Source organism: Toxotes jaculatrix, chromosome 2 (assembly GCF_017976425.1).
Source record: "Toxotes jaculatrix isolate fToxJac2 chromosome 2, fToxJac2.pri, whole genome shotgun sequence".
Classification (NCBI taxonomy): Eukaryota; Metazoa; Chordata; class Actinopteri; family Toxotidae; genus Toxotes; species Toxotes jaculatrix.
This window is the reverse complement of record NC_054395.1, coordinates 22823958-22849805: the sequence shown is the minus strand read 5'-3', so window position 1 is coordinate 22849805 and position 25848 is coordinate 22823958. Positions and strand designations below refer to the sequence as shown.

Here is a 25848-nt window from a genome sequence, read left to right as displayed (position 1 = left end):
ACGTCTGTTCCAGGAAGCTTCACCTTCTTGTTGTGTATACACTGCGCTGTGTTTTACTCAGATTAAGTCATACTGATAAACTCAACAGATTGTTCTCTCTGTCTATTAGTGTAATGCAGTCATTATCTCAGGTAGATGTTGGAAATAATTTGAATTTTGAATGTAAAAATCAGCTCTGTCAGTCACCACAGACAAAAGAGGCAGTGACATCTCTCTCCTCTTCGCTCTTTCTGTCTTTTTCTAAAAATGTTTCATAATCATAAATTCATAAAAAATTATCGTCTACTTAGTTAGGAGTTACCCTTCACTCTGCTTGTACTGCTGGCACTTACCAGAACATTTCTGTTTGACATACTGCAGTCTTTCTTTTACATAACAAATGATAAAAAAAAAAAAAAGTAGGATAGGGTCCAGTGGTCGTGACATGTTGGATGATATTTTATTGGCTATGCGGCTACCCCGAGGGTTTTAACAGTGGTGAGAGTTTGTAAGCCTTTGGGGTGAAAAGGAAATGGACCAAGGATTTTCTTTTAGTGATAAGGTTGACTGCGCTGGGCTGTAAGGGTGCTTCACTAACTAATTATTTGAAGCCTCCTCTCAGATTAGGGTAGACATGCAGAGCTTATGGACAGTCGCATAGCAGACAATCAGACCATGTAATAACCAGAGGGCCAATGTTTGCTCAAATCCACTGTAACACCTCACAAAACAAAAGTGTGTAAAGCCCTAATGCTCAGTCCAATCCCACGCCACACTGCCTTGATAAACACCGATGCCACCCCCACAATGGACGCCATCTTTACTCTGGCAATTAGGCAGAGCTTTGGATTATCACTTCCTCAGCCCAGTACACCACAAATCCATCCGGATTCAATTATTCCCCTCCCTTGTCTGTGGCCATTTGGGCTTTTTGGGCACATGGCCAGTAGAGAAATGTTCTACAGGATTTGAACTGCTGAAAGTACAAAGTTATAAAAAAAAAAAAGAGACAAAAGGAATATTTTTTTTCTCTGTTTTTTATTTATTCTTGCATCCCTGCAAGTTTGACAAGTCTATTAAATAAAAATGAAACCTTGGGAGCTTACCAACACTGTCCTGGTAAATATTTTATGGGAACAATGAGCTAAATTTACTGTATTTTTCTCCTTCACAAACACACGTCCTTCACTTTGGGTTTTTTGTAAATCGTTTGTGTTGTATAGAAAATGTGTTGCAGTACATCCTTCCCTCCAAGCAGCCCGTGTTTTGATCCGTGCCTTGTGGGCCAGGAGTGTCTCTAGTGGGCTCTGAGTAAGAACCTAAAATGCTTACTGAAAGGATTTGATTTGCTCTGTCTTTCTACACCTCAGTGGCATTATTTTTACTTATTAGAAAGCTCACTCAAGGTAAATTGAGTAAGAGATCAAGGGTTTCCAGGGGTATGGAGACTCTCATCTTTCTACTTGAGGCCTCTCTCTTCGCTGTGTTTGCTTAGATGCTTTTTTTTACCCTCCACCCAGTCTTTCTTTGTGGATTGCAGAAAAGCTGCTGTGTGTATTTGTGGGCATCTCTTAGCACACCTACTGTATGTTTCCCTATGTGTGTTTGCATATTCAGGCACAGCTAAGCGTGAATGAGTGTGGTAAAGTGGATATTCTTCACAGGTCTGAGATGAGAGACCCCCCTGATTGTGTACAACCTCCCGTCTGTTTATCCTCTTGGGTGGCTCGTTTCCCTCCCAGCAAATCACTACCATAGCTGTCATCTCCTGCGTTTTATGTGTCTGCTATACAGCAGTCTGTCAACTCCTAACACATTCCTCTGTGTGTCTCTTCTCTTTTATCTACAGATACCACAGTATCATCACAAAAAGGTAAGACAGCAGTCAATCAGTCACCTGTGGATTCCCTTGCATTTTCAGATGGGTGGCATGTAGGTGTGCTGCTCTGTGTGTCTGTGCGCGTTCTCAATTGCTGCTAATGAGATGAATAACATTTCATGGTGTTGTTGATGTTGATTTGAAATTGAGTCATTCGGTGTTTCCGTTACAGAACAATCTGTTTGATTACAAAGTCAATCACTCACACCCACTGACACCTAGACTAAATTATCCTGCTATCCCGCAATGATAGACAGCCCACGGTCTGTGTTTATGCCTTGCTTTCTGTAAGTCTTATGTTCAGACTAATCACAGTTCTGTTTAGACTCCTCCACACTTTCATGTGTATGTTAATGCGAGGTTTGGGGAGGTGATTGTTTTGCATAGTGGATCTTCTGGGACAGACGGGAGGTGTAGTGGTGGGAGGTGTTTGTAGGAATGTACCTGTAGGCTGTTTTGATTTTGTAAGATGATGGGGCCAGACAGTCAAACTGTCTAAACAGCTCCTGGGGTCTTGTTCTGAGTGGCAGCCTGCAGGCGTGCGCACCGAGCAGTCCCAGCCCTCTGCTCTTCATAGTGGAGATACAGTAATGGCAGAGGGTGTGTCACGCTCTGTGATTGCAAAGCAGAAGCAGACAATCACTCAAGAGAACTCCCTGCTGATTTTGTTGAAACTTTCTTTGATTCCCTGCCGTGTCTAAAAGAAGTTAGGTTTTGTTTTGCATGAGCTCTTCCCGGAGCAGAACAGAATTCAGGTGAAAAAATTTTTTTTCATTGTCACCTGTATCTGATGTAATGTGCACAACATGTATATTTGAAAAACCTAAACAGCAAGGGTGTGTCTTTGGGGAACATGGTGACATTTTTCACCTTACAAGGCTTCAGATCTGTTAAAGCTGCTGGTAGATACAGTGCAAGAGGCATTGACTGAGTACAGCTGTGTGACAGGTTACACTTAGTGTGCCCTCGCCCACACACATACACACTGTTGTGAGGGCTATGTATGTGATGACTATTCGGTGTGCGATGCTGTCAGATGGGCCTATAAAGGTAAGTGATGTGGGTTGCCCACGCCTCACTCTCTGATGAATGTTGAAGGGGAGCAGAGGCTGGCTCGGCGTACATCATCCCTCCAAAGCCACACTTGCATACGTTTCTGAATGAGAGGGAGATAAATAAGGCCACACAGCCCTTACGGTGAATGAATGCTCTCCTTTGTTAGCCCGTGTGTGTCCATGTCTGGGTCTGACTTGAGTGTTTATATGTCTTTCTTTTCTTCCCGTCCAACACGTCCAATTCGAATCTGTTTAGTCAGAAGCATCAACAAAAACATTCGCTGTCTCTTGGTCCCCACACATTGAGAGTGAAAAATAGTCTGCTGTATTCATTCATACACTGTGAGTTATAGACGGCTATGCAGCTATGACAGTGCCATTGGTATTGAGGAGCCATGGGGCCTTGAGGCAAAGATAATGTACATAAACCATGTGTTTGTGTCGGCACATCTCTTTAAAGACACGCATGTGCGTGCGTGTGTGTGCCTGAGCATGAAAGATGGTGAAAGCAGGGCATTTGTGCGCACTGGCAATGTCAATAACCCAAAGTCTCAATCCGTCAGTATTCAACATGAGGGAGGCGAGTCTTGCACCTCCTTAAAGAGAATAATGCAACAGTACGAGTGAGTACATGTTAAGCTGAAGGACAGCACATGGTATTGAAGTCCAGGTAGTATTCAGACTGTGGCTGAATAACCTTTACTGTTGTTCCTCACCAATATCATGATTAATACAGAACCTCATTATAAGGTGACCTTATTCTTTAGTACTCTGTTCCTGTGGAACATCCCCACTATCTGCCCCCCTACCATGACATCCTTTATCCAACACCTCTCCACCCCCTTACGTTCCCTCCCTCCCTCTCCTCTGCCAAATGAAGTGTATTTATGGCACCTGTGCTGGAAAAACAGTCTCTAGGAGACGTCCCTCTAATTTCATTTTCAAAATGCCAGCAATAAATTTATCAAATGGGCTGAATCGAATTGGAGTCATACGCAGTGCCATCCGTCATGGGCTGTCCCTCAGGGGCCTGTGGGTGTACTTAAGCCAGCCAAAAACCTCTGCTGGCAGGAGAAATAGACTGAGTGAGAGGGGAGAGGGGCCCTGTTAGGAGGGAAACCAGATGAATGTACTGGAGAAATATGCTGAGAATAAAGATGTGTGTGCATATCTTTATGTGCTTAGCTTGTGCATGGATACATATGCGTGCAAAGAGGTCAATGCTAACCCTTCACTGCATACGAACCTCACGCTGGAATCTCAGCTAAGCACTCTGGCTGTCGATGTGCCTGCGTAATAATTGATTAATTGCAACACAAGTTAATTGATTGTTTTGCTCATTTTTGCATTTGTAAATCCCTCACAGTTCAAACACCACTTTGAGCTTTATTCCCTCCCCTGCCTCTGAAAGCTCCAGGTTCACACGCTCTGTGCCCTCCCATTTCTTACCTCCTCATCCTCTGTACCTGACTTTGCCTTTCTCTTTAAATGCCTTTGTCCCTGCCTTCCTTTTGTTTCACCCCTCTTTCCTTCTGCCTATCTTTCCTTCTTCTCTCAGCATTTATCACTGTGCAGGTTAAGCCAGGCATGAGTGAGGGTAAAGCAGCTTAGTACTAACAGGGCTAATGAAGTCAGGCCCTGTATTCCTCTGACGGGGATCAGTGGCGCTACTCTGTGAAGCCTGTCAGCGTTTAATGATTAGATGAAACATTCAGACACACGCTACGAGAAGACAGGCACACTGACATGTGGTAATACCCCAACCATGGTCTCTCTTATGCAGATCCACAAACACTTATGCATGTGCACGTATTCGCTACTCAAACACATAAGGTACATACATATGTTCCCACTCCTCCTACTTTGCAAAGATGTTGATTTATGACTCAAACATGACATGAGTGGTATACACAGCAAAGTGACTGGAAGGAAAACGAATGACAGAGAGATTCAGAGAACGAGCGATCTGGCTATTGATTCCTGCTATGTGCAGGAAGGTGGAGAAAAAAGTAAGCTGCATGAGAGAAATTTACCCCTTGCCTTGATGAGCAGATTGTAAACAACTCCACACGCTATTCAAGATGCACGCTGTGATCCATGATTTTTCACTGCTTCTAACTTCTGCTAAAAACCATGATAGAAGATCAATCGAAAGACCATCGTCTCGAAACCTGTTTGAACATTTCATTTAATCTCAGATTCATTCTAAATTCCATTAGATTAAGTCCTCCTTTTCTTTACCCATGCATGGCAGCTTAATGTGTGTTTGTGCTGGAGTGTGTATTGTTAGTATGTCAGTAAGTGCTTCAGTGTCAAAATGGGAGGGTGTTTGTTTGTGTGTTTAAATGCTAAAGCTGAGAAATGGAGTGACAGAGGCAGTGGTTGGGTCAACAAGCTGCCTGTTCGTCAGAGTGAAAGGGTGCCTACAAGGGCTTGGCTGCTTTTTGCCCCATTAGCCACACATGCTAATTTACCTGTCAACTTACATCTACACAAGGTAACTACTATCATCTCAACTTCTCTCTCTGTCTCTCTCTTTCTCCAGCCCCCTCCTCTCTAAATTCCCAGATCTCTCCCTCATTACATTTTCTTCAATATCTTCCTTCCGCTGCTAAATTGGAACCGTATTCTGTCCTCACACCAGTAATTTCTCTCTCCCTCTTATGAAAGTACCTGTTTAGCTCCAGTTGAGGAGTCTTAAGACACAGTATTTCAATTAAATGTATGTGTGTTTCTGCCACTGCGCGGCTGCTGCTCCCTGTCTCTCATGTATCTTTTGGTTTGCAAAGCCTCCTTAAAAGTACTTGAGGAAACTTCTTGAAAGTATAGTTTTACAAGGAAGCACTTTCCCTACATTTAAGGAGGTTCAATTTCCAGCAAAGCTACCATGAAGAGAAATCGACTGTTAGCTAGTTAGTGGTTCAGATTTCTTCTGGAACATGTCATCCATTGTTTTACACAAAATTACCACTGAGGATTGAAGATGTTAGAGTTATGTACCATATATAATAGAGTTTGTTGAGTTTTATACACACCTGCAGCCACACAGCCCCCCTAAAGATCCCATGTGGTCCAGTGGCTGATTTATCTTAAATCGTAAATGATGATTTTTAAGGGAATTCCTGAGAATGTCTATTAATAATTTAACTCCATCATTTCTTCCTGCCTCTTATGATGGTTTGATAACTTAAATAATAAGTTAAAATCTACCTCTATAGTACAGCACAGACTGTACTATACATCCACATAAAAAATAAGGATATCTTTAACTTTAAGACAAAACGCAGAGGAAGAAGAGTGCAAAGAGAGAAAACTAGACAACTGGTTTGTTTTGGCACGCTGAGAGAGCAGCTCACTGTTTAACACAGCAATTAGAAATGCACAGAGCTTAATTATCAAAACTGGTAACTGATAATCACAATACTGTAATCCTCATGTGATCTCCTTGGCTATTAACAGCCTCGTAAATCCAGCTCCGAAAAGCCTCTCTGACATTACGGTCACATTAGAGTGTGATGAGATTGCAGAGATGTTAGGAGATAGAATAATAAACATTAAGTTGTGTACTAGCTAGGGCGTAAATAATGATGCATGAGAGACCCTGTCTGGTGTGCCTCATGAAGAACGTAATGGAATTAAAACCCCATCCTGCTTCCTTGAACCTGTCCTTGATTTTAAAACCATCTGAGTAACGTTAACAAGTAGATCATTACACTTAATTTGTGGGAGCTGGGTGGGGCTTTTTTTTTTTTTTTTACTTCTTTACTAATAAAAAATAATTGCTGTAGAAGCAATACAGAAAATATTTGCATGACATTAAGTTATCCTGAATCTCAGTTTTACAATGAAGGAATAAATCAGTATCCAAGCACCTTGTGTATGCCAATTATATCCTTTTATAGACTTCTGTAGCCTGTAAAATCTTCTTTTAATCATAGTACCTTTGCTGAGAGGAGCGGAACAGTCGCATAAGTTTGTCATTATTAGTTCATCATCATTTGTTCCAAACAATGGTATTTATAAATGTGTGGGTGAAAGATTATTTCTGTAACTTTCACAACTACAAGAACACTTTATGACAGAACAAATTTATGATCTTTAATACAGATTTCTTTTAAAATGTGTTTGAGAACTTCAGCCTTTGATAAATTAGACATGTAAAACATTTTTTTTTGTAGCTCAATAATTTTCTGTGTTTCATTTCTGTGTTTGTTGACTTAACTGGGTGACAGTAAATACATGGTGGAAATTATTTTTATTAAATCAAACAATAAATAGCCAGTTGGGTAATTAGAGAAAAATATGACAAATACTAAAAATAGAACTTATCTATGTGGACTAATATCAACTTATTTCCCTCCAGTCCTTGTAATGACAAGATAAATAATTATAATATGAGCTGAAGTGATGCCTTTAATTATTCTCAGACATCTGTGTTCATAGCAGTGTGAATCTGAAGAGCTTTGTTGATCACTTATCTATCATATGGTGATACAGGTGGTGCTTTGTTTTACTTTGATTCATAAGTTTTACCAACTGGCTACACTCTATGTAAGTGTTAGGAAGCATTTTATTAATGTGTTGTTATGGAAAGAAACACCAATGTGTTTTCCTGAAATTGGCACGTATGTAAACAATGGCACATTCTCTTTACAGTGCAGGGGGTAGCATTCCCCGGCATTCTGTACACTGGAATTTCTGCTAATGGGAGAGAGTCCTGCTGGTAATGTTACGGACAAGAATTTCTGACATAGGCTCAGCACTGTTTTTCATTAAAGGTTGAAGGTAATCTCAGACAGTATGCTCTATATTCCTAACACTTACAATTACAATTACACCAACAATACATAGTTGATGATTTTTAGACTAGCTGTGTGGCTCAGTAGATGGCAGCGATGGTCAGTTGGTGGTGTTATTCCAGACTGAAGTATTGCAGCAGCTATTGGATGAATTGCCATGAAATTTTGTACAAACATTCTTGGCCCCAGAGGATGAAGCGTACTGACTTTAATGATCCTCCTGACTTTTCCTCTAGTGCCAGTAGAAGGTTGACATTTTTGGTTTTCAGGGAAATGTCTCAAACTTTTGAAGGGATTGCCATGAAATTTGGCCCAGCTATCCGTGGTCCTCAGAGGATGAATAAATCCTACTGTCCACCATCATCAGGCCACATTTTTTTTAATGTGTTTATTTTTTTTATTATTTGTTATTATTTGTTTATTGTTATATTATTATTTATTATATTATGTTATACATATTTTGCTATAAATATCTAAACATACTTGCTAGCATTGTCATTGTGAGCATGTTAGCATGCTGGTGTTAACATTTAGCTCAAAGCACCATCATGCATTTAGGGACTGCCGTGCCTAAGCCCAGCCTCACAAAGCCACTAGTGTTGCTGTAGAGCCTCTCCTCTCACTTTATTATGCTAGTAGTATATTATCTGTAGAAAACAGATTGGCATCACAGTCCACTTTTGCAACCAACTTAAGGATTTTATATAAATACAAGATCCAAGCTAGTTTATTTTTCATTCCAGCTCAAAATTATGCCATAGCCTGTCCAAGGCTGCCCAGAGCTACAAGAAAAACACTACAGTTTTGATTTGATTAAATGTATTTGAACTACAGTCAGTTCATTTCCATCTTTTGCCCACATACAGTGAAACAGCTCAAAGCGCTGTGTGTACTGCAGTAAGGGGAGCTGCTTTCGGGCTTCCTATGTAGCAGTAATGACTGAATGAGCATGTGCGAACATGGCACGGTTTGTTTTCTGCTGAGTCCTGCTCATGCTACTCCGGATCCCTGCGACGAGAACTATGATTACTTTGACCTTTCATTTTTTTTAAATTCAGCTGTGTGCACTCTGCAGGGGAGAGGGGTCATTATAGACATGATCTTGTCTATATTGCATCCCTCAGGCTGACTAATAAGGTCCAGCATATATGGAATTTAAATGCCAACAGGAGACACTGTAGGTTTCAGTGCAGACTACCCAATGAGCATAATTGAAAAGCTCTGTGACAGTATTGGTGAAAAAAGGCAAAGGTTGTGAATAGTGTCACCTGTGCATGAAACACAGAGTACCTGTTTTTTTTTTTTAGCTCACAGGAGACTGATAATGTGTTTTGTTTGCTAGGCTAAACCCTGCAACATGTCCAATTGACTGTTAGCCAAAGATAAAGACAAAAACCACACAAAGGGAGCCTCAACAGACCCACATCTTAGACTCATTAAGGCTGTCTGGGCACTGAAACATTTCTCAGGAAAAGACAGAGAGCAGATAAAAGCAGAGACAAATATAACAAAAAGCATGGAGAGATGGAGATGGAAGTAAACTGATCACAACTCTTTCTTATAGATTCCTGTTCTTTAGCCTCAACTGCCAATTAGATACAAGAACAGCCTGTTCCCTTGACGGATGAACTTAATTTAATATTGTGTGTTCTGCTCAGCAGGGTGCAACACTGATTGCACTGGTGGATGGAGTTTTCACGCCATTCATACAGGCTGGGGTGTAATTGACTATGCACAGATAGACCGGAGCTTATCATAACTGTTCTCTCTTTGGTAGAGCAGCTCCATTTACAAGGTGAGTCAGCTTTGTATCTGATGGTCTGTGGCAGGTATCGGGAAGATTAGAGCATGGTTGCACAGAGATCCTTGTGCTGCTGTGTGGTGTCGCCCAGGATCAGGGCAGCAGTAATCCCATGGAGCAAATACCTGTTTGTCATAATTCAACAACATGTTATTGTCACAGGACTGCCTGCCTCGAGTCACTTAGATGATTCATACATCTTTGTCTGTTTACTGACAAAACACCACAGTTGGGCTTGAAGCGCTACAGGGCTGGCACTGCCAGGGAAGCGGGTGGCATATTGCTCCCAGTAGGACCGCTCCTGTGTAGACCTGCTCGGCGGAGAGATTCGGCCGGCTTGGATTAGCTCAGCGGGGTGAAACAGAGGGATACAGACGGAGAGTGAAAAACAGGGAGCAGAAGACAGAGTTTATCAATCTCAGCTCAGTACACAGACACCTGAGAAACTGCTGAGAATCACGGCAAGTCTTGTTCATACACTGGTGCGCAATACACACCAGTGATACAAGAAACAACTAGCTGTATCTCTGCCATTTGCTCTAAACTCAGAGCCAAACTAATCAGCAATAAATTAAACATTAGATTTCACATTATCTTTTGAAATTGTTTTGCCCTTTTTCACACTTTTGGATTTCTTCTTTTTATGTTTAATAATGGCTCTAAACTTCTGAGCGAGGACATGTGAATATTCATTCAAATGCCCATAATGAGATAAACACATCTCCCGACTCCACAGTCACACTAATTAAGCAGGCTTTCTCCCTCTACAGTGCTGTGCTCTCAAACCTCATCAGCTGCTCAAAGGCATGTCACCACAGTTATGGCAGATGGGTATTCTCTAGCCAAAAATAAATAAGTAAGTTGAAATGGTTAAAAAAAAAAATCATGCAAACAGGAAAGAAAGCAGAGCCAGTTGCTTCTGACAGACTGCTGAGGAACCGTGTCTTTATTCTTTGCTCAGGCTGGTTCATTTCTGTCCGAGGGATGGATCTAATCCAAGAGTTTATTACCAAACTTCAGATGCAAAGCCTATTCGTTTTCTGACACCAAAGAGGGCCAAGAAAATGAATCGGGGTCTGGACAAATTGGCATCACGCACATGAGCGCAGCGGGAAGAAATTTTCAAATATAGAAGTCGTGTCTTCCTTCAGCTCTTCTCCAGCATCTTTCAGACTTTCTCTGATAACTATTCTAGTTTTTTTTTTTTTACCTTTCACACAGTCATAGTGGTTACTGTTGAGTATATATTTTACAGTACAAGCCAAAGCAGATTCACTTTTAAAGCAAATCATTATTTTAGTGCTGTCTTCCCTTGGGGTGGATGTAATAAGATTCAATTCTGTTAGACTGGAAGACAGAAAGAGAGTTGAGCCAAAGAGGGGATAAAGTATCACATTGTGAGGTGTATTTGCTGCGTCAGGTATTCAGGCCCCACATCCCCTTCTCCAAACATCCTAGAATCCCCAGGGTTCATCTTCCACCCTGCTTTGAAACCAAACAAAGAAAGGCTCTGGGAGGCGTTTTCCTTTCTCCATTTTAGGAGTAAGAGAGGGCAACCACAGTGAATAAACAAACATCTCACAATCAGAAGAAGAAGCAGAAACTGATGCCTTGTAGGAAGAATGACAGCGAAGGGTTAAGGATTTACAAAGAAGAGAAAGAAGAATCATCCATTAAATTGTGTTATAATAATTTACAAAAATGATAAGGGTGAGCGGAGAAGATGATTAGGGCAATAACCAGATCTGTTTGGGAATGTTGCTCTGCTCCCTTGATGCCCTGATGGGATCACAGAGTACTAGTTGGCAAATGATAAAAAAAATATTTGCAAAATGATCAGTCTACTGTATAAGCTCAGATCAAGGATTAATTAAAAAAATGTTAATTTATTCATTTGACATTATTCATGCATGCTTTTAGCCTTTGTGGTTCCAGCAAGAAAACTAAAGCCCTTTGGTCCTTTGGACCCTCCCTAAGCACAGTTTCTTGAGCCACTTTAAGAAACCACTTTACACTCAGCAGAAATCAGGATAACAAATTACTGTGCAAATCTCTGGAAGTTTCCAGTCAGCCTGTTTACCCTGGAGAGAGGCATGGCACCTAAGAAGCGAGGTAGATCCAGATGGATTATTCTAGGCTAATTCCAAGCGCAAATCAGCTTGCAGCCATCAATAATTCATGTGGAAGTCTTTGAAAAGTAAACATTGCTTAGCCCATTAAGAAACCAGATTGGCACAATGCCATAATGGCAAAAATGCTGTATACAACTTAACTCCACATACAGAAGGTTTGTAGTTGCTACATAAAAAAAAATGCTAGGCCTGTATATGGAAATCCATTGCTCATTAGAGGAACCACAATCTTTTGTAGACCCATAACTACTATTACCTGGTGCAGCATTAGCATGGAATTGATGCTAAAGATGACGGTAGAGGGAGGCAATTAGAGTGACAGCTGATGCTGAGATGTGTTGAGTTTTGTGTATTGATCTTCTCTGTCAGCTTTGTTTCTGTGCACTTCAGACATATGGGAAACTTGTGCTCTCATTCAGTCAGAAAATGCACATAGCTTAAATGCTAAAGAGGATCACGCTCCCACTGTGTAGTTAATTTTTGCCCTTCTTTTTCCCATATCATCTGCACATTGACTTTCCCTCCTATTTACCCTCAGACAGTTTTTCTTTGCTCATCTTTCATGTATTTTTTCAAGGTCTGTTTTTGATATTGAGGCAGTGGGGAGTTGCTGGGTGTGCGGTATGTTTACATAGCTTTTAGCAATTCTCTGTCCTCAACGCTGTAATTCCCACCTGAGCAATGCAAGATAGGGAGTGGTCTCTCTCTGTCTGGGATGCTCATTAGATAAAGAGGAGGTTCATGTACTGTACTTCCACCAGTGGTATTACAGTCTGTCTTTCTGTATTCTTCTCTCTTTCTTGCTCTCTTTCTCTCATCTTGCAATGCTCTGGAGATGGTCTACTCAGTACAAACAGCATCTGTCCGTGAGAATAATAACATCTATAATCGTTCCCGAGAGAGTCAACACTGGAAAACATTTTTTCTTCTTCTATTTTTTTTTTTTTTAACTTTGCAACTCAGAGTCTCAGATATATGATTTATAGACACCAAACTCTGGATTTCCTCTAACTCCATCTGTTTCAAATTATATTGATAACAAGACTTTTACATTAGCTCTCATTCTACATATTTTATTTTTCTCCTTCTTACATCTTTTGAAGCGTGCTGTAGCTTATCAGTCTGCTGGATGGGATTTCATGTGGAGTTGCACAAAACAGGGAAAAGTCTTTGCAGTAGTGTTTTTTTTTAACATGTGTGGCACTGATTCCCTTTCTTTAACCCCTGCTCGGATGAGGCACAGAGTCCCTTATCTCTACCCTCTAACAAGTAGAAATCAAACAGTCATTTCCTGAAGGGACTAACGCACCTTTCCAACCTCGAATGTGGAGGAAATTATATTCACATAGGATCAGGAATATGGATTTATGTCTTAATGCAGAGAGGAGTGAGATAGAAAGAGTTGTAGGGGTTCCCAGGTGGATTAAATGCTTACTTTGTACATGTGTGTAACTGTGTATGTGTCCGAAGTGCGTGTGTGCAGTCCGGGAGGGCACTATTGTGAGGTCTGACAGTTTTGTGGGGACCAAAATGATGGACCTCACAAGTTTAAATGACAGTTTAAGGCTTGGTTTTAGGGTTAGGGTTATTATGTCAATGACGGGTCCCCACAAATACAGTGAAACAAGGATGTGCATGCGTGCATGTGCACATAGGCGAGCTTGTGCGTTCTCGCCTGTGTATGTCTGTCTGAGTGTGAGTGCACATGCATGTGCACGCTCCAGTGTGTGAGAGTTATCACTCTTGTTGCAGCTCACTCCATTAGTGGGTAGGGATTCCTGTGCTCTGCTCCCAGCCAGAGGAGACCAATTAAAGCTATCAGGCAGCGTCAAGGGAACCAGGCTGCTCTCAGAGCCTGCGGAGCTGAAGAACAGAGGGCTTAGACTGGCTCCATCCTCCTTCAGCTCTGCGCTGCCTGCAGACAGGCAGTATGGGGAGATTCTGGAACAATTACAGGTATACACGCTACTAAATGATACATTAATGAATTCTTTGCTGAGCCGTTTTGCATTTGTCTTTTTCTTTGTTTTTAGTTTTCATTACTGTAATAATAATTATTATCATTGTATTTCCTCACTTAATCCTAGTCACAGTCACAAGGGGCTTGATTGGAGTATACATTGGGCAGAAGGTCAGGTCAGTCTCTTACAGAGTTAAAGCATGTACATTGCATAATCGTGACTCTTAAATGCCTCCAATTCTGCTTCTTTGGGCCGTGAGAGATTGTTGATATTTACAACAAGCTTTTAGGATAATGTCTGCTGCATAAATTCTACTTTTTAAAAATGTAATTCTTCATTTTTTTCAAAGCTGAAAATAACGAAATGAAACGAATGAAATGTGTTTGTCAAATCATGAGTTCCAGGCCTATAAAAGTCAATTCAGCTTTAATTTGCGCCCAGTGTTCATAAGAGTGAAAATATGTCCTCCTTTGACAACTCCAAGCCCTCTTTTTTTTTTTAAATCTGACCTTATTTCATTAGACCAACAAAAACTGAATGATTTAAAAAGAGAAGTTTTCAATGCTATGAGGATGCTTGCATGAATACTTTTAAAACATTCCTGTCTCCCTAATTGAAATGCAGAAAGGAGTAGCAGAGATTCAGCGTAGTTTGAGGCCTTCCCAGTGGGTGTTATTATTGTGTGGTTTTCCTGCAGCCTTCTACACTAATGCTCCTCTCCTCAGTGATGCTCGACCATGCTTCGGGGCTTTGTTATAGCATGGAGGCCGGAGATGTCATACCCTGTTACAAAATAAGGCACCAAATATGAACTTCCTCTTTCCTTGACTCCCCTTCTCCCTCCTGCTCTCCCCCCTGCCCTGGGGATCACTGCCGTGGAAATGGAGCCCGCTCCGTAGTGTCTACTCAGTAGGTAATAACTTGCTGTTCGGGCTCAGATAAAGAGCTCCATTCATTAAAGTGGCTGCTCTCTTTCTCCACACGAGTGACACCTATCCCCCGGGAGAGCAGCGGTGAACTACAGGGTTGAAACCACAGGCACAGCGCTGATTGCCTCCCTCGGAGCTATTTGGTGGAGGAGCCTAACCCCCACTACGCACCAACTCCCTGAGCTTCATTCTCCGTCTGATCTTCATTTCTTTCACGGGGAATCCCTAGTCTTTTTTTTTTAACTTCATCCTTCATTGCCCTGCCAGTGTTTTAATACACTAACTCATTGCCTCTATTATCCCCTTTTCCTGCTACTGCCGTCACCTGCACATCTCCATCTGCTACTCTAATCACACCTCCACTCTTTTTCACCCTTGTCACATTGGCGGTTTCCCCCTCACTCTGACTCTCTCTTTCCCATGCTCATCTCCATCATCAGTTTTGATCATTTTTCTTTCCTCTGTCCATCTACCCCTTCCCATTCTGTCTCTCCCTCTGTCTCTTCAGCCTGTCTGTGAGGTCCCTGAGCACTGGGAGTCGCTGATGCGTGTACCGGTCAGCAGTACTCATGGGTAATGTGTAGATCATTCATCCTCTGGACAGGTATGTAATAGAGGCGGGACGAAGGGGAGAAAGGGGGACAGTGGGAGATCTCTGGAGGTATGAGAATCAATTTCATCGGGAATCACTGGAGCAAAGAAGTAGAACCTCTTTCTCTCTTTGAGCCTCTTTCTCTCTGTCTTCTTCACTTGTTTTCTATCTCTGTCTTCATTTCCCCACTCTGCTATCTCATTCCTTTCTGACTGCTCGTACTGATCAGCTTGCAAGACACTCTAGCATTACGCCAGCCAAGCAGCAGGATAAATCCCTACACAAATTAGAACACAGAAGCTATTATTTAAGTCAACCCCTTCTCTTGGCTCCAGCAAGAAAATTATAGTCCTGAGTTCAGAACCGCAGAACAAAAGAAACACTCTCCCTTTTCTCCGTTCCACCATATCTCCCTGGGCACAGCAGCGCATCGGAGCAAACCAAAAAGAGAGAGGGAGAGAGACAGAAAAAACCCACAGAGATTCCCCCTCTTGTGCTACTAAAGCTGGCCATGGTGAAAGGCCTGCTACACTAGCAGTGGAGAGCCAGTGGAGACAAACAGCAGTAACATACACGCAGGCTCTTTCAGTCACCTGTGAAATAGAGCTTTGGTTAAAACAGCCTGACATGCATGCGCTTGGTACCTGTAGCAAAGACGTGCATGCTAATGTCTTTAATGGCATGACCATCCAGCACAGGTTCCACTTCATAAACTGAAATGAATGACTATTGGCTGACTAACACACACCATTTGACCTGGCACACTAGAGGAAACGATGATGTGGGAGACAAGGAAAATTGCTCATCAATCACGACCACGGATGGTCAGGCGCTCTCATCTTGTAGTAGTAATGTTCAGTGAATTGATTATGGAATGATGAGGTGGAGTAAAATGCTGCGTCTCACGCATTTATAGCAGACTGAACAGTTTTTTTTTTTTTTTTTTTATGATGGCAGTAAAAGGTTTGCACAGATGTTAATGTTTCTACACACTCTCTGCAATGGAGTGTCAATTCTGTGTATTATCTCTTATTTGGAAAGGAGACAGTGATGAAGTGTGATAAAGAAAATGTGTGTGAGAATTAGAAAGAGAGAGATAAAGTGAGTGAAAGACACAGAGAGCCAAGGGAGGTTCTGCAGAGTGGGTTTTCCACTCTGCCAGTACAGAAATGATGCATAACTCCACAGTATGCCCTTTAATTGGTGCTATTAATATCAGTTAAAGTTTTAATACCTATTTATTAAAACTTTAACTTTTTTTTGAGGCCTAATGTGAATAGAATTATGAATCTCAAGGGCTGTGCTCTATAAAAAGACTCAGACATAAATTATTAACGCTCTACCACTTCATCTGCAGGATCTCACTCCTACAAGATTTGTTAAAAAGGAAATAGCCCAAAGGTCTAATATTAGGATGAATTTTCAACATTAAATACTCTACATGCAAGTTCCATATTTCTTGAATAATTCTCTTAAAACTGTACATGTGACCTCCACATTGCTAGAAAGTTTCAGCGGCTCCTTGAACCTACTTATCATTAGCTTGGAACTTGGCAGGACATCTCTAGTCTAAATTGGTCATGTATAAAATGTAAACAGAGTGTGGAGGCAGACAGAGAGGAATCCTAATGTACACAGCAGCCTAATTTGTCTGTTTTTATCATTAAAGTCCTTCCTCTGTCAGATAATCTGTGAAAAGCTGTAGCACTTATCTGCCAAAAAAAAGGGCAAAATGAACAGAGAAATATTTTAGGAAGATCCAGTTATCCCCTGTTATTAGAATTAATTATGGTTCAAAGATTAGAAACTTTCTGCTGTGACAGTGAGTTATCTGTAGTTTATAGTTTGAACTTAACAAAAAGTTTTTAAATATATTTAGTGGCCAACAGGAGCACCAGTGGAACAAAATCAGTGGGGCCATTTGTAACAACACAGTATTATGTGTTGCAATTGTGTGATGAGGAAAGATGGATTATCCTGCTGCAGCCTATCAGCAGATTTCTGACAATCACATGTCTACAGACATCAGCTCTGTGGGCATGCTACATGAAATGTAAAACAGAAACAATGACAAACGTTGACAGTGAACATTTATACAAGAATTTAATCTTTACATTAATCAAATACCAGATTTTTATTTTTTTTTTCAGTTAAGGCCTGTGTTAATGTAAATCGTAGGTGTCAAATAATGACAAAACTTTCCTCGCATCTGTTGCATTTCATCTGGATTTAAATCCTCATGAACTTGGGTCCACCACCACACATACGTAACATGTATATAATTGACTTGCATGGTTAAACTTACTCCTCCACGCTCTACTTCTTTTCCCCTTTTCTTTTTTGTGTCCTGGACCAACCCCCAGTATTCTATTTCATTGCCTCCCTCACAGTGGTCCCCCGTACCTCCATCTCCACCTCATGGTTTCAGCTAGAGAGTGTGAAATGAAGCTTGTATAATTAAATATTAACAGCCTGCTGATGAGGGGATTGAGAGCGAGGGTGGGAAGAGGAGCACACCACTGAATCCTCTGCCCTACTTCATACTGTTAATGTCCACTGGGAATTATTCATATATCAGCTAACCTGCACTGGCACCTAAGAAGGCACAGGGTGAGCTGTGAGCTGTGCCAGAGTGGCACTGAGCGAGCCAGGGTCAATCAACATTAATAGAAATCCTATTGGGGGAAAAGAATTCCAGGGTGGTGGGAAGTGTTCATTATTAATTAGCCTGTCAGATGCTGTTCTTATCTGTTTGGATGAGAGTGTTCAAAAGAGTAGTGGCCGCAGAATAAAGGTTTAGCTATAGTGCAAATGGAAAGTGAATGGATGGTTGTCAACATGCCAGTGTCTCCACAGTGCAGACCAGAGAGAGCTGAATTTATTATGTGATTCAGACGTGAAGACGTTTTTGTACCATGCTCATGAGAAATTTGGAGTCCTCACTTTCACCTACAGCACAGTATTTGATGTTGGCAGTCATGAATAAAGCCAGATGACTTTTTACGGGGAAGCGCTAATTTTAATCCACTAGCTATTATCATATTTGTCTTCAGCTGACTCACAGCTCAACATGTACTAATAGCAGAGGAAAATGTGTAAACCCTCCTAAGGGACAATACTTGTTCCAGTTCTGCTGTTTGTTGAGGCATTAACATACACAAGTCCTCATAATCTCAACAATTAGACTTGATTAAACCAGGGTTTATGCAGTATCTGAGCAGTGCGAGTGCATCGGCATAATGCGCCATGGTCTCTTAGTTTCGCTGTACATCATCATAATGTGTAACAAAGATGAGATTTTAGTAATAGGTTCCTCATTATATTAGGAAGCATTAAAAGACATGGTAAACTTGAGGCTGAGTTGTGCTTGCAGTTTGAGTGTTAGTGTTGCGAAGCGTGCTTAAGCTCTCTCCGGTACTCAGCCTGGTGCAGTCAGGCTATTAGAGACCTCTCTGGTCACACCTCTTAGAGCAGAGTCTTTCTTTGTGTGTGTGTCAGTGCATTGCTCTGTGCATGCGTGCATCGGGGTTGTCTTTAAAAGTGGACACGGGCAACATTCTCGCCACGGTCCCTGAATTTCTCTCAGTGAGATATCCATGTTCAGAGTGAACGCATCACACAGCTCAAGGAGGCCGTGAAGCAATTAGGGCTTTCTGCCGCCCCTGGCGTGTCAGCTCCAGTAAATAAAGCTCCCCGCTGCCCCAGGCGAACTACGACGGGAGAAAACACAGAACAGACTTCAACTCCAGCCGCTCCTCAAATTCAAAGGGATGAACACCCACTAACCTTCCCCTCCCTTCCACGCCTGCTTGGCTGAATCACAGAGCCCAGTGGAGGAAGCGGGAAGTGAGTAGTGACTGTGTGTGTGTGTGAGCGTCTGTTTGTCTGGAGTTTGTGATCTTCCATCTAGAAGTGACCACCCAGTGAGGGTAATGGTTCCAGTGCTTTCTGCATCTCCAGCTGTGTGAGCGGATCAACCAATTTATGCACAACATTTATGGCATGACAAACTTGGTTTGGCTTCACCCTCTTTATTCCCAAAGCTTTTATCTATTTCTCAACTCGATGAAGTGAAATGCTGGACTTTTATTTTTCACACTGAGTCTCGCTGCCTTGGTGAGTGTCAACATAGCAAGAGTTAAACCCAATCAGGAATCAATCTACCAATAATGCTTCCCCTGGGTGATTGCCATTTATCTTACCAGACAGACCTGCCTGCCATCCATATATATATACACACACACACACACACACACCAGCCCAGGATGCACAACAAGTAATTATCCTGCCCTGTGCTTTTCCTGAAGGGCCACAAACTCACCCCAACCTTGAAACTTAAAATAGCTGATGAAAGTTCTCTGCATGCCACCACTAATTTTCCCCCTTTGGAGTTTTAAATTCCAAATGTGTTCATTATTTGGTTTTGAAATGCCTCCCTCACCTCAGAGGCGGCATTTGTTATCTAGTCTAAGGAACAAGCTTGAGCCAGAGAGGGAAAACACGCAGAGAGGGAGAAATTGGCAGTGAAAGAGAAGAGTAGATGATTTCCCCTGTTACCACTCTGGCTTTAAAGAGTAAACATAATAATAGTGCTCACCTGTTGGTGCCTGGGGCTTTACGAATGGCCCAGTCACACTTAGTATAAGATGCACAGCTTGAAATGCCCGCTTTGGGCTGAAATGTGGGTGGAAATCACACCACTACTACTACTACTACTGCTACTACTACCACTACAGCTATGAGGAATCATCATAATCATTATTATTGTTGTCAAAAGTATTGTCAAAGCTCATGGAGTGACTTTCACAGAAAAAAAAATGATACTGACTGAACTCATTGGAAAGGTCATTCCAAAAACAGGAACAAATCCCTAGATCAGAAAATCTAAAAATCTATTTTTCTGTATTTGTGATCATATTTCATATTTGTATTTATTGTTTTGCTGCAATTTTACATTCTGCAATATTGGTGCAATAGATCTCGGTATGAATGCTTATGCCAGTATTTTGTGTTTTGTGTGTGTTTATCAGCAATGCCACTTGTTTGGTGTTGTTGATAATGTGATTCTGCTAATGACAGTGGTAATTGCAGTGGGAGAGAGAGCACTGGCCTGTTTGTTGCTGAGCTTGTAAAAGAATGGCTGAACATGCACCTGCCATCTCCAGAGATACTCATTAAAGAGAGAGGCCAAGTCCCAACATCTCAGTTCCTCTCGCACAGTGTAGTTGCACACACACTCAAACGCACACACATCTTTGATAATCAAAATTGGAATTTTTTTTCCGCCCTTTGGAAAGATTCTTATGCTCTGTCCACATTTGCCAATTCTTCAGAAACAAAATTAAACATTTCTCTCTTCATTCTCTCCCCATCTGCAGTGAAAGAAAACGGTGGAATGCAAGTTAAGGTGTGAAATTACAATCTCTTCCTCTCCAACTTAAAACCAGGGCAGGAGCTAATGCCGTAGAGTACTGACTCACCTTATTATCATTAGCTATTTTCAGACACTTTCCCGAATGTATACTGATTGAACAAGAAGAGATGAAAAAGAAGTGTATATGTCTGATTTAGCCTATGTTGCTGCCCTCGTGCGCAGCCGTGTAGATTGATACTGGCAGATCAAAGCATGTTGAGAAGATAGTGTGTAAAGAGTGAAATAAGACGTTCTTGCAAAGTTCACACATATAGGCCCATAATAGCTCCAGAGAGATCACACAGTCATGATTTGATTTCATTTGCATGTGGCATGTTTAATTTGTGTTCACTTCTAATGCCACATGAATAAAACAGCATGAAAAGTCCATCCTCTAATTATGGCAACTTTAATCAATTCGTTCTTGCTGAAAGTCGCCTGGATATAAACTTAACAAGCGACCCTGAGCGTTTATGTGCATTGGTGTATGATGCTTGCATCGTGTGTGAAGGTATGTGCATGTGCGTGTGCGCTTTTATGACTGAAGAAAGCTCATGATGGGAGAACATTTGAATTGAAAGAGGATTTTGAACTTTGAACCACTGCGACTAATTGGTCTGCCAATTCTTCTGACTTCCTGCTGCTTCTGTGCCGTTCCACAACAACCCCTTTAACTCTCAATGAAATAAAAAGAGCTCTCACTGAGTCTGTCACCTCTGTCTTCTACTGTCAATCACGTCTCTCACCTCTCTCTTGAACTATTCTCTCCTCCCCCTTTTAACTTCCCTTATCTCTGCCTTTTAAATCTCCTTGTCTCTATCACCCCCTCCTGAATCATTTGTTCGATGTCTTTGATTTCCTACTTGAAGCCAGGAAATGAAAGGTTAGACGCTGTGTTAGCTGCTTGGTTCCGGTGTGGCCTGCTTCAGGCCTGTCAAACAACCTCTTTAAAGGTTCGACAGGAAGAGCAGGAGACACGGATAAGAGAGCAGAGGATGACATTTGTCTCTCACAAAAGTTAGACATCGTTATTTTTTCACATTTTTACTATTTTCCATGCCATGCCCTATCTTTTGACAGCATGTTTTCCCTTTGCCACCTTCAGACAATGAAACAAATTATAAGTCTGCGTCTGACTGAGCACGTGTTGTGTTTCAAACTGTTTGCAGCATTAAATGTAATCTTCGCTTTCTTCCCCACTTCTCAAAGGAAAGGAAATGCCCAGGGATCTTTTCTACAACCATTTTCCTTCACATTGGGGGTTTGCAAAACCCACTGATCCCAGTCACTTTGAGTCTTTGTGCTGCCTATGATCAAGTCTGTGTCTTTTTAAAAACTGAGAATAAGACAAAAGGGAAGTAATGAGGTACAGATATCGCAATTAGAGGTTACGAATGTAAGGAATAAGAGAATAGTGTCAGGATACACCATACAAAGATTTGTATTTCAAAAGGAGTGAATATCCTTTTTCATCTGTTTGTGTGTGTGTGTGTATTTCTGTGTGCAGGTGTGTCTGTATTAAAGAGCAAGAAAGTGAGAAATATTTCTTTTTTAAGAGCAATAAAATGCTTTGAGTGAAGAGGCCTGGAAATGTGGCAATGGCCCAGTATAAATAGATAGATAGATAGTAGGAGTGAACCATATTACCAATCCTCACGAGTAATGGCGCCGGTTTTTCCATAACTGCTAACAGCTAAATGCTAACTGTTATTGTCCCAGCCCTAATAGATTGTGCTGGATTTTGGCCTTGTAATCCTTTTATTTAGTTGAAATTGAGGAAAGATTATTTTGCTGACATTCTTTCCTGATGTCTGGGTCCCCTCTAGCCAGGACCGGTCATTTGGCCGCCATGGCAACGAGAACTTTACCCTATTCCCATATCCGCCCCAGACTAGTTCACCCTGAAAATGTCATATCTAATATTGACTCATTTTAGCATGAAACTTTAATAAGCTGTCAGAGAGGGGAACCCAACCAGACACTGTCCATAAAGGGTATATCCGGTCTCAAATTATTGGCCTTGTTCTTCTTTCCCAGACCCATTCACATTTATCTTTCACTTTCTCTCTATTACATTCCTTAATGTATGGCTGTGTAATATTTCATAGCTGTGCGTGGGTTTCTTCATCTCATGGAGATTCACATTACAATTTCATCCCTTGGTTGAGTTTCAGCTTTTTCTTTTTTTCCCCCCTCTTTTTCTATGCTGCTACCCCACCTCTCTTTTCCTTTGTTGTCTGTCCTCCTGCTGTCATCTGATTGATGCCTTTGCCAGTGTGCTGCGTACTTCATTACTCTGATTTTACCATGTCTCAGGTGGGCTTTGCACTGGGGAGACTGAAGAACTAGAAATGTGTCAGCGGTGGTTGGGGGCATGGTGCCCTACTGAGCAAATAAAATCACCCAAATAACATCACAAAATTGCCTCCTGTCAGCGCTCCTGTGACAGTAGATGGGAAGAAAGGGTTGCATGGAGACCATTCCAGGAAGCTAGTGGAGACAAATATTCACATAGACCTCTGGGGCCAAAGTACAGCAATGCCATATGGCAGAAGCATACATACCATCCTCCTGGACACACAAATTACTGTATATCCACATTATTTATAGATTAATAGTTAACCGTTGCCATGTCTGTTGGAGTGAGTTTTTACAGAGCGCTCAGCACCAGGGGGAAAAAAAAAACCCTCTACACAGAGTTTGTGCAGTGTAATTACAGAGTTAGTTGAGCTCCACTACTCTCTTATCTCTTCTATTGGGACAAGAGCCACATGAATGGACCCCTCTGTTCCCCATCCTCTCCAGCAAGCACCAAATCACTATCAGTAATAGATTTGCTCGGAGTCTCTCTCCTTCTTTATCTCTCTTTCTCTGCCCCCCCCCCCCCCCCCCCCCCCCCCTCTCTCTCTCTCTCTCTCTCTCTCTCTCTCTCTCTCTCTCTCTCTCTCTCTCTCTCAGTGCCTTGCCCTCTTTACTTCTTTTCTCCTGCTACTTTCAGTCATGGAGTCTTGTAACATTGGTGGGTTCATTTATCTGTTGAAGAAATGACTTTCAGGCTTTGGCACACAGGTGCCCCTGATGGAAAAGTTACGTATTGACTCTGTTCGGACAGGCAGGAACATTACGGAAAGAGCTGTAACGCTCACATGATATTCGACAAGTAAAGCAAGGAGTTAAACACAGTACAATGTATTAGGTAAGGCACTGGTTACTGCTTAGCTGCCTTGCTGTCTTGTCCTTAATGTGGCCAAATTTCCAAGCATTTTTACTCAAGTAGTTTAGTATCATATCTACAAAAGTAGCTCATTTCAGATTCCAGTCTGCTACTTAAAAACAGTCTCTGTGATCAAGGACCAGAACTTAACAGCATTATTTCATTGTCCTTCATAACTTGTTCAAACAGTATATGTGAAATGTTACACATAAGACACATCATACTGTTGTGCATGCCTTCACTGGCAATGTGACTACTTTTATTCATAGCTGAATTATTAGTTGTGTTACTGAAATGTCACTCTGTCCTACAGTAAGTAAAAAGTGTACTTTTAAAATAATCTCAGTAAGTAAGCATGATGCCATATGTGTGACAATTGTCAGACATATGAAATATATTTACCTATTACAGTGAATGTCTGAATGTCTATTGCTCTTCTGAAAGTGTGTGAATATTTTGAATGTGCGTGTGTGTGTGTGCGCGCTTCTCTGTGAGGTCTGTTTGTGCATTCAATAGGAACTAAAACACAAATGGACTGTGAATTTTGTGTTTACAAAAGCCCTCACTGCTGTTTTGCCTCTTTCTTTCTGCTGAGGACAGCAATGGGTGTCAAAACATAGTGGAGTTTGACATCCTGACGCTGCTTGAATCTCAGGCCAGAGGCTGTCAGTTCACTGAGAGGAAGAGGGAGGCTCAGTGCCTCGTTTGAAGGCCTGTCTGTTTGACATCGGTTTTCCTTGCCATCTGACTGCATTATCTGTATTCTCATGCAAAGCCTGTATAACTCTGTCATTCACAGCGTACTGCCACTGCGTTTATATGCTTGTTTCTCTGTATGTGTGTGTTTCTGCACTTGCACACCTAAAAGCGATTGGTGAGACCTATGAAGTGTTAACACGGTGGTTTTATTCAGCAAGGAATCATAATGAGGTATTGCTACATGTCTCTGCACCTCTGCAAGATCTCCATCTCGAAATGAAACAGTATTACTCCATTTAAGGGGAAACCATGGAAGAAGAGATGGAAGTAACGCTGGACATGTCTTCGACAGACATTCTCCTGACATACCTGTCATTTGCGATATCCATAATGGATGTCTTCCTGCTAGACTGACAGTTTGAGAGGCAGTAGGTCAACTGCAATGTCTGACATTCTCTCAGCCTTAATTAGGAGTCACCCGGTCACACAACATTTGAGTGTTTCAGAAACACACGTAGCATGCTGTATTTCCACACAAACACACTGTCACAGCAGGACCCAAAGAAACATGTTTACTTGACTCTGCTGACAGCTTCCCACTATCTGCTGCATATTAACTCTGACAACATGATAACAAATACAGTTCCTACTACAAACAGCGGATCACATTGGTGGTGAAGATAGCAGCCATGCCAACACAGTGTTTGTGTTCAGAGTTTGCTGACTGTTGTCACCAAATTGACAAAACGTGATATTAGTGAGAGGAGTATTGTCTTCAAAACACCGTCAGTCAGCCCTTCCTCCAACACACAGGACGGAATACAAAGCTGTTAACCCTGTTAAGATTTGTGGGTATTTGCGTCTTGTTTTTTCTGCTATTCCTTACATTTTTAACTTTTTTTTTTGTCTTCCGAGCAATTAACGTAGGAGCGAACTTGCTATCTCTGCAGATTCCTAATAGCCTGTCCTTGACTTACTGAAAAGACAGATGTAAAAAAAAAAAAAAAAGTGTGCTGACTGTTTTGGAGAGCAGAAAGCTGTTAATTGAAACCAGGAAAAGGGGGGATGAGGCAATGTGTACTGCACATCACAATTCTCTCTAGAAGCACTGTCAAACAAATTGTCTGTCGGCTGATAATGTAATAACACAGCTGAACAAAGCATACTCTTCAAAGACATGGCAAGAGTAGGATGAGGAAAAGAGAGTTGTGTTAGCTTAATTTTTTGTCTTTCGCCAGACTTGACAGTTTATATCAACATTGCCCATGTTCATAGGTTCTGTGCTCAATTTGCCCTCTGTCGAACTGTTTGCTAAGCTGCGGTGCACAGGAAATGAGTGGGTTTTTTTCCTGTCTTACCTCCTATGCTATGGAAAGAGAACTGTGCTTGCAGAGG

At 41.6% G+C, this 25848-nt stretch overlaps 1 protein-coding gene across 1 annotated transcript in view; it reads left to right on the top strand.

Moving 5' to 3' along the window:
- LOC121199482 (cadherin-4-like) overlaps nucleotides 1-25848 on the top strand; it is a 206309-nt gene that overhangs the window by 91835 nt on the left and 88626 nt on the right. The window contains exon 3 of the mRNA XM_041064214.1: nucleotides 1829-1852. Coding sequence (XP_040920148.1) covers nucleotides 1829-1852 — 24 coding nt within the window. The remainder of the gene's footprint in view (nucleotides 1-1828; nucleotides 1853-25848) is intronic.